A 13,277-nucleotide genomic window follows, 5' to 3' on the forward strand; every position below is an offset into this window, starting at 1 on the left:
AAAAAGGGGACCCATAAGAGATATGGTTATTTAATATTTATATAAAATAATAAATAATTAATGAGAATGCCACGAATTGAGGGTCCCTTATCCTGGGATGTGGTGTTTTCTAGAAGGAAATTGTAGCCACTAAGGAGGACGTGACATGGCACCATTCTGCTTATGCCACGTATGCCAAAAAGCGTTGAAACGTGTGCTATGAGAACTAGAAAGTGGCGAAGATAGAGTTGAGGGGCAGTTTTGGAGTGTTATGAGGGAGAGCGTGAAAGCTGCTAATATGGAAATAAGACTCTAGTGATAAGATTAATATGGATGTGAGTTCACCTTAGCCACAAGCCTAACTTTTGGCCCCACAATTTCGTAACGTCTACACAAACATTTAAGAAATTTTTTTATTTTTAACTGTTTTTTTCAAAAAGTTTGCTATGTTAGGATTTGTACTCGTTACTTCGTAAATGAAAGTAAACATGCATTATTTATACATGTTTAAAATATTTAAAATGCAAGCATGAAAATAGAAGATAAGAATGCTTACCAAACCCACTGGCTAAGGTGTTCCGTCATTGCTTGAAAGCTTTTATCGGGATGCTCAAATAGCATGCACTGAAACTTCTCTCCAGTATTAGGCATTGCAGAGAAGATGGACAGCCAGATGTCAAGAGGTCCACTATGCTTGCCTAATATGTTATGTTAGTGCTAATCCAAAGGGAGTTCAAGCACCATTAAACACAAGAGGTAGTTTACAAAAGTGTTTCAGGGGCCCAGAAGAAGGTTGACAGTGTAAGGTGGGATACTTAAGTTTAGTGGATGCTGATCCGATTAAAGAGCTTAAAAGAGCTTGATTCAAATCATTTAAAATAATTTCTTTTTAATCAATACAAATCAAAATAAAATCATTTTAACCGACCCCTACTAAAATATTAACAGTGTAGTATAAGATAATCCATCCTCGAGGTTTTGTACTATTAAGCTCAAGTTTTAAGAATGTTCGGCTCACTACACTCATGAGTCTAAAAAAGCTCAATTTGAATTCCATCATAAACAATGTTGTTCTAATCAATACGCATTAAACCACAAAGTAGGGCAACATATATAATCTCCTCATCAAACAAAAGATTTATGATCATTCGATGGGCATTACATCCCTGAATCACAGTTTAACGCGAAATTTTGTATGGACTCGTAGATATCAGTGGGGAACATTTGGAACCATGCACGAGATCCCTTAAGGCCTATTCGACTAAATCAAGACATTAAATATAAGATGCATCAGCATTAAAGGCATAGTTCACCTATCAAATCACATAAAAACACTCGTGGACCGTTCTGAGACCATATCAACATTATAATAAAAAGATCATATTACCAATAGAAACTGTTCGTAATCCAAACACATTAACTAAAAAATTAGTAATGTTCAATAGATTACAAGGTAAAATAATCCTTTTTCCTGGTCCCTTCCTTTTTTTAAAAAAAAAAAATTAAGCCAGAACAACAGCATCATCTTGCATCAAATTAGGGCCTCGAGAACAGGAATTCAATATACTCATGACATTACTCAGATAACCTACAGCTTGTTCCGGAGAGAAGGCGATGAATTTGTCCAACAAAAGATTACCTTCTAACAGGTGGTACAACACCCCGACCAGGTGCTGCTCCACGGCCAGCTGCAGCAGCCTGAATACAAAAAAAAAGGTCAGCCATGATCAGCTGCAAATATTGGTTAAGCACAGCAATTATAAACGATGTATATAAGTTCATTAATTTTATAGCCTAACTCAGTACTGGAAATAGAAGGAGGAACTTTGTCACAACTCTAAATTGTAGTAGCAAGTATGCCTGCAGTACCCACTTTTCTCATTCATGTACATTAATGCATTTGGAATGTTGACCTTCTATCAAAATTTGCATCCTTGTAATAATTGTTTGTTGTTAACAAGTCCAAATTTAGAGCATGTATATATGTATGTCATGAAAATACACAAAAAATCTACAATATAAAATTACAAAACTACTTACTTTAGCCCGCATTGCCACAGCCCTGCCCCTACCAACTCCAATAGATGAGCTCTTACCCTTCAAGATTTTATAAATATTTTATGTCAGAAATCATGATACAAGAGTCTGATTAAGAAGAATGAACTTAGTTATAAGGATACCTTGATTCTAGCATCTAGACGCTTGAACATTGGAGCATTCTTTAACATGTCTGGTATGACCATAAACCTGCATAAATTTCATATTGTTTTCAAAATGATTCAGTCAAGATCATAAAAGGTTACCATATATCTCAAGTGATAACACAGTTAGCTTGATCACTACAACCAAAACAGCCTATGTGATATAACACCTGACTTTGCTGCCCCGAATAAAAACATGCTCAAGCTGTGAAACCTTCCCATCCTGTTGAAGAAACTGAATTAAGCAACTGATGGAGATGAAGCGAAAATAAATTTACTACAAAAGTATATGGAATTAACATAAAATCAAAGATGTCACAGTTTCCAAAAGTCTAGTCCACATATTCTAAAAAGTAGAAGAATCATACAGGAAGGGAACACAAGCATCATGGCAGGGACAACAATCATGTGTGCACTATAAACAGATAAGAGATCCAATCCAATTTATGCAAGAACAAAAGCCATTACCCAGGAAAAATAAAGGGTACAAGATAAACAATGATTCAGTTCAGACTTCTGCCACTCTATTCACTCAAATCTCAGAAACCCATCACAGCTACAATCATATCACTCTTTGTTGTGCATATTTCGAAAAAACCCAACCAGACAAGTTTTTTTTTTTTTTTCTGTGACAGATGACTCAAAGCCAAAAGCATGGTAAACAGAAACTGTACAAATCTGGCACCGATACATAAAAATCGAAGGACTTACCACCGGCAGGTAATGCAGTATAGAACAAAAAGCAAGGCATAATTGAAATCAATATATTTTTTCAATTCTGGTTTCAACATTCCAACAAATGTTATCGTAATTTTCTATTATTCAAAATTCTATCTAGTCTTTCACAAACCAGAAACAAAGCTTATGTGATGTACCAGATTCCCCTTTGGAGTAATTGTACACTAAAGCAGCCTCAGTAGCAAGTCAAAAATGGTCTAGTGCACTACAACAGTGTGTGTGAGTGAAACTATGTGCACTGACGATAAAGTGTCACCATATGATTAGGTCTAATTCAAAATTACCCAATCATATGACATGTGATTGTCACTACACAAATTAGTACTCATTGTTAGTAGATGTAGTTTTATTGATATAAGTTCATATCCTCAAATAATTAAAAACCAACAATTCAAAGATCACAGATTTTACTCAAACCCAGAACGTTAAGGTTTAACAGACATCAACATGGAATGACGAGTTACATATTACACCGTTCTAAACAACTTCACCGCTAAAAAATCAACCTCTTCGGATCCATAGAGTAAAAACAATGCAAAAATCTCCTTCAGTTACTCATTAAGTTAATAAACTATAGGGCTTTTTAGTAGAGAGTGTAAAATCTGGTATCAAAAATTTTAAGATGAAAATAGTAATATTACCTTGGCAGTGTAGGTGATATTCTCGAGCTGACAATTCCAGTTATCTTCACACTCAATCATGCTTCCTCTGTAGAGTTCTCCGCTCTTGAGCTCCACTGTAACCACGTGGCCTGATGCCTCGTGTAATAGCTTCACTGGTATCCCCAAACTCCTGCTCATGGGTTCTTCTTCCTTCACTCTCCTGTAAAGGCTCTGTACTAAACCCTAATCAGACTCTCTGCGTTTTACACCGGGCACACTCAAAATCTCATTTAAAGTCGCATCGTGAGAAATGTTTTGGGGCAATTTTGTAATATTAAATTCGCACAGGGCATTTTAGATATTGCACTGTTTATGAAGATTTGACGTGGCATACGTTTAGGGTTATTAAGAAGGCCAAACGACTATATCCCACCCAAAGTATGTGCTTTTATCAAGTTTCCCCCCATTAACTTTGAAAATACCATTTACCCATCCGTGGCCAGTTAAAATTTATGGTTCCAAAGGTAAAATCGCCATTTTGTCTGTATTATTAAAAATAAACTTAAATTTGATATTATTTTTCTCTCTAAACCCTAAAAACTAATAATTTTCCCCAACCCAAGTTTTAAAAAACTATATTTCCCCCCTAAGGTTTTTAATTTTCTGAGTTAGTTTTCCGGCGTCGTTTCTTCCTCTCCGATGACCTCCAGGCCACTTCTCTTCTTCTTCAACGCGGCCTCCTTCTGGCGGTTGTCCTGGAAACTATCGTTGATAAAGACGACTTATCTTCATCAAGACGAAGACGACAAAGAAGACTCGATTACCGTGCCTAGCATAATCGTTGGAAGGAGGCTATATCGGAGAGGAAGAGGAGTCGCCTGGAGGTCACCAGAGAGAAAGAAACGACACCGAAAAACTAACTCTGAAAAATTGAAAATCCTAAGGGGGAAAAAGCCATTTTTTAAAACTTAGGTTGGAAAAAATTGTTAGTTTTTAAAATTTTATGAGGGAAAATGAGTTAAATTTTTTAGGGGTTAGAGTTTCGTTAAATTTAATAGTTTATAGGTAAGTAAATGATATTTTCAAAGTTAATGAGGGGAAACTGACCAACCGCATACCTTGCGTGGAAAACAGTCATTTGGCCTATTAAAAATTGACCATTTTTTCCAGAGGTATACAGAGAATGACCAATTTTTTTGTGGTCAATAAATTGTAAACAAACCAAATTGCCCCTTATATAGACTGAGTTTCCTATCATTTGCCACCATTTTCGAAATTACAGCCCAGCTTTAATCAACAATTTGACCAAGAACAGTGATATCCACCATTCAAGGCTTACAAATGTAAGTTTTCCATTGCTTTGGTTCATTTCCAGTCATAGTTAGTATTCATAATAAATAAATGCTAGCTTTTAGTCGAGCTTTTTTTTTTGTCGTTTTTGTACAACCCCTCAAAATATGATTGATTTATTAACAATCCAAATTTCTAAGTGGATACAATGATTATCGAAAACAAACGGCTAGGAATTCCATTCATCACTCATGGCATAGATAAAAATAATCATGATTGAATCGATTGTGTTCATCTTTATACTTCTTCTAATATTTTAGAGAGACGATCTTGCAGACAATCCAAATTATATTATCACATGGGAGAATAAGATATTTTTAGAATTCAACTTTTCTAGAATCTTTAAGGTGGTATAGTATTCAAAACTATGTTTTAGCATTTGTTCCTAATAAATAAATAAAAAAAAAGCTAGTGATTTGCTTAGTTTGAAATTTTTAATCAATTTTTAAATTGATTTCAATTGTTGGATGGAATTTATTGATAATTAAATTATCAAGCCGTGATTAAATTATTAGTTCAATCTAATCAAATAGTTTAATAATTTTTTGTAATTGTTGGGATTGAATCATAACAATTACAAGGATATTTACCCTATCTTTTATAGAGGTGGTCACGGGAAATCTAAATAAAATTGTTAGTAGAAAAAAGTAAGAATATTTTTGAAATTACACTTCTTAAAGAATTTTCAAGAAAGCATAGTCTTCAAAAGTTTTGTTTCAAAATCTAAAGAAACTAAGTAGGCAATTTGATATATATATCAATTTTTAAACTTATTTTAATAATTAAATTGAATTAATTTGCAATTGAATTAAACGAATTACATGATGTTATTGTTTATTAGTTGAATTAACCTAATTTAATGGTCAACATAACTTTTTTATATAATAATAATAATATTATTATTATTAAGTGCGAGGATATATATATTTAATGCCATTCTATTATTATGTTTAATTATACATTACTTTAATTTTTATTTTATAGCATATTTTGTTTCAATCTTATATTATATGTTTCAGTTTGATAGCGGGGCAAACCGGATCGGCCCTTAACCGAATAAGGCCCGGTCCGGGTTTAGTGATCGCTGAACTTTGGCAGTTGATATTTCGAATTTTTGCGCTTTCATCGATGGCGCCAGATATCAATACGTTTAGTGATCGCTCTTCAACCGTCTGATAATAGTAATATTCGAACACTTTAAGGGAAAATTTCTCAGCGGCATCTGAGAATTTGAATGAGTTTTAGAAATTCAAAAATTCGACGGCGAGTGAGTCGTCACGCGGCGGAGTATATACTTTGCTTCTCTTGTTCGTTGTCTTTCAAACCAATCAAATTAGCATCTGAAAAAAGTAAAAGTGGATTTCCAAATGATTTCGACCGTGGGTCCATTACAGAGATCCAACGGTTTACATTTTTCTGATTGGGAGTGCCGTCATGGTTATGTGTTCTCGTACAATTGCTTTATTCAGCTTAAGAAGCTTTCATTATCAGAGGAACCAGATAAGCTGAATTGGAGAAGATGTTGAATTCTTCGGTGGGTCTAGTTTTGTCATCTGTTTTTCCGCCCTACTCACTTTCATCAAGTAGAAATTCAAATTACACAAGGATAAGGGTAAACGATCAACTTCATTTTCGTATTTTAAATTTTTTCTTATTGTGAAGGTTATATAAGTGAGCCATTGCAACATTCGAATTAGTTGAATACTGAAACGATGAGTGCTAAAATTGTCTGCTGAAATAAGTGTTTTTCTTGAATCTAGTATTTGCCAAAGTCCAAGTGAGCAATAGGCCCAAGTGTCTTGCTTTGAACGTTATTCTAATTTATTGAATCTTAGCTGTATTAGATATTTAGAAATAGATGTTAATTATCTAATAATCTTGTTTTTGAAATGGGGAAGTGAATCTTAATCATATACTTGAAAATGGTTTTTAATGCTTGTTTATGAACTGCCTGATCTTTTCAACAGGCTGCAAGAAACAACAAGCTTGCCAATCAACTACCAAACAAAAGAACGTATGGGTCTCAAAAATTGCTTGGGCATCACATACTCTCTATGAGAATTTCGGTACACTGTAGGGTATGTTTTGACATTTCTAACATGAAGCACAGAAAGATGTTAGAATCTCAGGGATTTCTAATGGGCTGAAGGTGTTTGTGAGTAAATTTTTCATCGCCACTTTCAAATATATTTAGGAGGTGATTTATATGGTCTTTTGTCCCTTAAATGGTTGTCATTAAGCTGTTAGCTTTGTTGGGTGGGATGGTTTTTGATTGAAACTTGTCCAAGATTGGTTTATGCTGATTGTGCACATGAAGGAGCCAGTGTCAACTGATCATTTAAACTAAATTTGTTACAGATTTTTGTTCCTCCCATACCGTCCATAAATCATAAACCTAATTGAATTCACTTAATCAAAGTTCTTTGTGCTGAACTTTTGGGAAGTCTTCAGTAAGTGTTAATCAGATGTTCTTACTCTTCCTTTTATACATTTCATTTGATACATTACCAGGTGGAGCACAATTCACCTATCTCTGCCATTTTGACAGAGGACACCTCAATGATGACAAGTAGGGAGGATGATGCAGAAAATATTGGTATTTTGAGCATTGATCCAGGCTTAGAACCATTTAGAGATCACTTCAAATACAGACTGAGGAAATATGTAGATCAGAAAAACCTTTTTGAAAAGTATGAAGGAGGTCTTGAGGAATTTGCAAAAGGTAATATTCTATATTATTATGCTATCTCCTCTCTTTCCTTTCTAACTCAATTCCTTGAGAATGGTGTTATACTACAATAATGTAAATCTGTAATTATTGAAGTCTATGGAAACAGGAGCTAAAGCTTATTTAACTGATTCTTATACATAAGAGTCTACATGAGATAACATTTGTTAAGAAATTGACCGATATGCCATTTCTATCATAATCAGAATTTGGACATATAGTGACATCTATTTTTCAAAATCTACCATTAACTGTTTCTTAATGTTTTTTTTTTATTGTTATTTGGCTACTAGTTCTTTAATGTAAATACTGAGCTACTTTATTTTTAGGTTATTTGAAATTTGGATTTAACAGGGAAGAAGGTGGCATTGTGTACCGTGAGTGGGCCCCAGAAGCTCTGTAAGTTTTTTATTTTATTTTTAATCAAAGTTTCAGAAATCACCAGTTTATTTTCATTTTTGGTCAAACCATATGTTAGTTGTATAATTGGGATTTATATGAGCTAGGGAAGCACAAGTTATTGGGGATTTCAATCAATGGGATGGTTCCGATCACAAGATGGAGAAGGATCAATATGGTGTTTGGAGTATCAGAATTCCAGATTCTGGTGGAAGTCCAGCCATTCCTCATGGTTCACGTGTCAAATTCCAATTCAAGCATGGTAATGGGGTTTGTGTTGATCGAATCCCTGCATGGATAAAGTATGCTACTGTAGACCATTCAAGATTTGCTGCCCCATATGATGGTGTGTACTGGGATCCACCAGCTTCAGAAAGGTATTGATCATTTGTATTCAACCCATCTTGGTTACAGCAGGCAGCTTCAATCAAAATTAATCAAAAGAATAGAAGGATTTTATGAGAGCAATTGTTTGTTTTCGAAACGCTTAGTTTCATAATTTCAGCGGAAGAAGTAGAATATGTTGCATAATTTAAAATGTAGGTTTTTCTTTAATCTACGAAGACATCTCAACACGAGCAATTTGATACCATCTATTCATCTAGTTTATTTAAAACAATTAAAGTTGTATAGAAGCCTTTTTTGTTGACCTGTTCTTTCATCCATCATGCAGGTATGAGTTTAAGTACCCTCGGCCTCCAAAGCCCAGGGCCCCAAGGATATATGAAGCTCATGTTGGAATGAGCAGCTCTGAACCGCGGGTGAATTCGTACAGAGAATTCGCTGATGATGTTTTGCCTCGTATTCGAGCAAATAACTATAACACAGTCCAATTAATGGCTGTGATGGAGCATTCCTACTATGGATCATTTGGTTATCACGTAACAAACTTTTTTGCTGTAAGTAGCAGATCTGGAACGCCTGATGACCTTAAGTATTTAATTGATAAAGCCCATAGCTTAGGCCTGCAGGTCTTGATGGATGTTGTTCACAGCCATGCAAGTAACAACGTCACTGATGGCCTTAATGGATTTGATGTTGGCCAAAGCTCACAAGAATCATATTTCCATGTTGGTAGTCGAGGCTACCATATGTTGTGGGATAGTAGGCTCTTCAACTATGCAAATTGGGAAGTACTTCGCTTCCTTTTGTCCAACTTGAGATGGTGGCTTGAGGAGTACAAATTTGATGGATTCCGATTTGATGGAGTAACTTCAATGTTGTATCATCATCATGGAATAAACATGGCTTTTACTGGGAATTATAATGAGTATTTTAGTGAGGCAACGGATGTTGATGCTGTTGTTTATTTGATGCTGGCAAATTGTCTGGTTCATAATATATTGCCGGATGCAACTATAATTGCTGAAGATGTTTCTGGTATGCCCGGACTATGTTTGCCTGTTTCTGAGGGAGGTATTGGTTTTGATTACCGACTGGCAATGGCCATCCCTGACCAGTGGATTGATTATTTGAAGCATAAGAAGGATGAAGAATGGTCAATGAAGGAAATATCATGGAAATTGACAAATAGGAGATACGCTGAGAAGTGTGTTTCTTATGCTGAAAGTCATGACCAGGTATGAAGTATATATATATATTTTTTTGTATTGACGTGTTTTAACAGATAAGGCTTTTGAGTATTTATCATAGTAAATCTCCTATGATAAATATAGATCCAAGATCTTAGCTTTTTTACCCCTTATTTCCTTTTCAGTTTATACTAAAATACATTTCTTATGGTTCAACCAATGAGTGCAGGCCATTGTAGGTGACAAGACTGTTGCATTTCTTTTAATGGATAAAGAGATGTATTCTGGTATGTCTAGTTTGACAGAGGCTTCTCAAACTGTTGAGCGAGGAGTAGCTCTTCATAAGGTGTGTTGTTTGCCAAATCATAAGGGCTCCTTTCTTATTGTTAATTTCTTTTGTAGCTCAACTAGCTGATATTCTTTACCATGACAATATATTATCCTTCCAAAGATGTATAATATGAGGTCTAATTACTCATATCCAGCCCTATATCACTGACTAAGTTTAAGATAATTGCTTAGTATGCTCATGTATATTTTGGATCCAGAATATCAATGATTGCTGAAATTATTGTAATTTTTTAATTTTACTCGTTCTATTTTATATCTCAGCATTATCTTGACCTTTGGCAGATGATACATTTCTTAACTATGGCATTAGGAGGAGAGGGCTACCTTAATTTTATGGGGAATGAGGTAAGTGCACTGGCCCAAATCCAATCAACTAAATTCTCAGTCATTTTTTTTTTTCTGGCTAGCCACAAAATTAAAGTTTTCTAAAAGGAAGAAAACTTCTGGCTCACCCCAGCCAATTGATTCATTTGTCTCAAACATGATTGAAGAGCACATGCACGTGCACACACACATGCACATATATTATATTATGTTACTGATTCTTTCTAATCTAACAGTCACATAAGGATTTTTTTTTTTTTTTTTGTATTTTAAGACAATGCTGATTTCCTCTCTTGTAGAGCCAGACCATTCACTGCAATGGACTTTCCACTGCAGTAATAATGTAAAGCCATATGCTGAAGAGTCAGATGTGTGTATCTGTTTAGTTTTCTGATATTTGAGTTATTGTGTATGAAATTTATAGTTTGGCCATCCTGAGTGGATTGACTTCCCAAGAGAAGGCAATGGCTGGAGTTATGAAAAATGCAGACGCCAGTGGAACTTGGTGGATACTGATCACTTAAGATACAAGGTTAGACTCACTAATTAAGTTTTCACTCTTTTATCTCACTTTGTGCTTTCAATGTGGCCCATGAGTTATTTTGGGTTTTTAAGTGTGTATACTGAATAGCTCTACCATGGTCCTCTTCAGTAAAGAACCTATATATGTCTCTCTCCCTCTCCATGACATGCTTTAGGCCTTGCTCATTAGTTCATTTTGGTTTTTAAGAGTATTATTTAATGGTCCTTCCTGAGTCTGTATCATCATATCTTCAGCATTTATTCATGTAACTTACTGCAAAATACAAATTAGCATTTCAGGAAAGAAAATGTGTAAAAATGAACCTGCTACTCTTCGTGTTGATTTATGGTGTGCTACCTATATGGAACACCATGTTTTTTGGCTCCATAATGCAATAGACACCTCTTTTTCTAGTTTCTTTATTCTGTATCTTTTTCTTGGTTGCTACCGTTTCTAACGAGGAACAAATATTGAAGTGCTATTTTTATATTTGTTCTGGAAATTGTTCAGTTCATGAACGAATTTGACAGAGCTATGAACATGCTTGATGATAAATTCTCATTCCTTGCATCATCAAAACAGATTGTGAGCAGTGCTAATGAAGAAGATAAGGTAAAGATCCTATTTTTTAATGCGATGGTTACAATTGCAATAATGTTCATTCTCAATTCTATCATGAGAAGTTCAAAAGTTCAATTCGGGGCTCACAGTATACCATAATACAAAATTAAAAGTATAGCCTTGATCAGCAATCCACAGTGTGATACTAATTGATGTTTACTCTACAGGTTATAGTCTTTGAGCGAGGAGATCTGGTTTTTGTGTTCAATTTTCATCCAGAAAATACATATGAAGGGTATTCATATTTTATGTGATGACAGAAGTTGCATGTGTGTGTTCAAGTTATTTGAATTGTGTGTGTGTATAGAATTTAAAAGAGTTCGAATGAGGCTTGAAATGATAAGAGAAACAATTCTTTTATTTCTTTCTTCCAATCTGTTGACTTGTAATCGTAAACATACAGGTATAAAGTAGGGTGTGACTTGCCAGGGAAGTACAGGGTTGCACTGGATAGTGATGCTCAGGAATTTGGTGGACATGGAAGGGTAAGGAACACTTGCAAAACCATGTGCTAGCTTCCTGTTACCGTTGGAGTAATAGACGATACGAGATACTAGTAGAAGAGAGCAATTATTTGACATCTGGTTTATTTAGTAATAGGATACGTTTCATGCAAGTAATTTCTCTTCTTAGGGCTACTGAGTACTCGAGCTTTGCACTCCTTTCTTGCTAATGAGGATAGAATCGTTTGATTTAGTCCGTATACCCTCTCATCAGATGTATATATTTTCTGAATAATTAAGTTCTTGGCAGGTGGGCCATGATGTAGACCATTTTACATGTCCGGAAGGGATACCAGGTGTGCCTGAGACGAATTTCAACAACCGTCCGAACTCATTCAAAGTACTCTCACCGGCTCGAACTTGTGTGGTATGGTCTCCCCTCCAAGCTTTTTCTGGTTCAGTTATGTTGAACAACAAAAATTTTAAACAGGCCACTAAGTGATCAATTATACAGTCTCGCCCAACTATGACAAACATTTGAAAAGGACTCATCAAGGTTCAAACCTGTTGCTACATAGTCTCTGGCCTCTGGTTTGGAATAATAAACAGGAAATTCTTCAATTTGTTATAAATCTTTTACAGGTTTACCATAGGGTGGGAGAAAAAGAAGAAGAGGAGCACCACAGTAGTTCCTTGGCCAGTGCCGATAAAACAATGGCAGCAGATTTTCCGCAAAACAGTAGCGAATCAATTGGTGCTAATGAGACATCAGTAACTGATGTTGCGCAAAACAGTAGTGAATCGGTCAGCAGCAAGGCGGTATTAGTAGCAGATGTCGTGGCTGATCAGGAAAACCTTGAAGCATCGCCAACCACAGAAGATGATGGCGAGTCTGTTGGTGGGACTAAAATGAGAGATCGGGAAGTGGAAGACACTGTGGAAGGGACACCAGAGGAGTGAATCTTCCATCAACAAAACTATTTATATATATAATAAATATGGATTTAAGTATTAATAATATATTATTATATAATTTAATAATTTTTATTAAAAATAAAATTATATTAGATTATATAATAAAACATTATTATACTCGAATTCATATTTATTAAATGCACATCACATTGCATCTTCTATTATCTTGCAAGTCAAGCTGGTAGTTTATCTTTCCATGTCTTGTGATAAATAATAAGGCATTAATCATGGGATTTTCTCGACTGCTGTAAATTCTTGTGTCTACATAAGATGTGAATCAGGCAAGACTGAATGTCATATATGCTTTATGCTGGAAAATTTCGCAATTATCCCATAAATCTGAAAATCTAAGAGGAGGGGATGTGGTAGTTGAACTGCCTAAGGTATCTTAAATTAAAAAAAAAAAAAAAAACTATTTCAAAATATATAAATTTAAATTGTCACGACATTATCTTAACAAATATTACATTTATAAACACACTTTAAATTTGAAAAAAATCTTATATATATA

The 13,277-nt window shown here is 34.8% G+C and overlaps 2 protein-coding genes across 7 annotated transcripts; one reads left to right on the forward strand and one right to left on the reverse strand.

The window, feature by feature from the left end:
* Window positions 1-1,339: 1,339 nt before the first annotated feature.
* LOC123202812 (small nuclear ribonucleoprotein SmD3b) lies at window positions 1,340-3,801 on the reverse strand. The gene is made up of 5 exons (XM_044618958.1): window positions 3,560-3,801; window positions 2,351-2,403; window positions 2,160-2,226; window positions 2,020-2,076; window positions 1,340-1,677 (listed from the first exon to the last, which is right to left on the reverse strand). Exons 1-5 carry the CDS (start codon window positions 3,716-3,718, stop codon window positions 1,615-1,617), a joined length of 399 nt encoding a protein of 132 aa, XP_044474893.1. The 5' UTR covers window positions 3,719-3,801; the 3' UTR covers window positions 1,340-1,614.
* Window positions 3,802-5,914: 2,113 nt separating this feature from the next.
* Window positions 5,915-12,804, forward strand: LOC123202678 (1,4-alpha-glucan-branching enzyme 1, chloroplastic/amyloplastic-like). Of its 6 annotated transcripts, none has more exons than XR_006499039.1 (14): window positions 5,915-6,482; window positions 6,838-6,948; window positions 7,382-7,592; window positions 7,928-7,997; window positions 8,105-8,374; window positions 8,671-9,577; window positions 9,759-9,875; window positions 10,163-10,225; window positions 10,629-10,736; window positions 11,238-11,339; window positions 11,516-11,583; window positions 11,752-11,833; window positions 12,102-12,347; window positions 12,434-12,556. XR_006499039.1 is itself a non-coding variant. In XM_044618692.1 (14 exons), exons 1-14 carry the CDS (start codon window positions 6,390-6,392, stop codon window positions 12,749-12,751), a joined length of 2,565 nt encoding a protein of 854 aa, XP_044474627.1. In that variant the 5' UTR covers window positions 5,917-6,389; the 3' UTR covers window positions 12,752-12,804. The 6 variants fall into 6 exon arrangements, 5 of the variants coding, with proteins under 5 accessions (XP_044474627.1, XP_044474626.1, XP_044474628.1 ...); XM_044618692.1 differs by having other exon boundaries at window positions 5,917-6,482; window positions 11,310-11,339; window positions 12,102-12,218; window positions 12,434-12,804; XM_044618691.1 differs by having other exon boundaries at window positions 5,917-6,482; window positions 12,102-12,218; window positions 12,434-12,803.
* The last annotated feature ends 473 nt before the right edge of the window (window positions 12,805-13,277 follow it).

Source organism: Mangifera indica, chromosome 19, assembly GCF_011075055.1.
Source record: "Mangifera indica cultivar Alphonso chromosome 19, CATAS_Mindica_2.1, whole genome shotgun sequence".
NCBI classification, from domain to species: domain Eukaryota; kingdom Viridiplantae; phylum Streptophyta; class Magnoliopsida; order Sapindales; family Anacardiaceae; genus Mangifera; species Mangifera indica.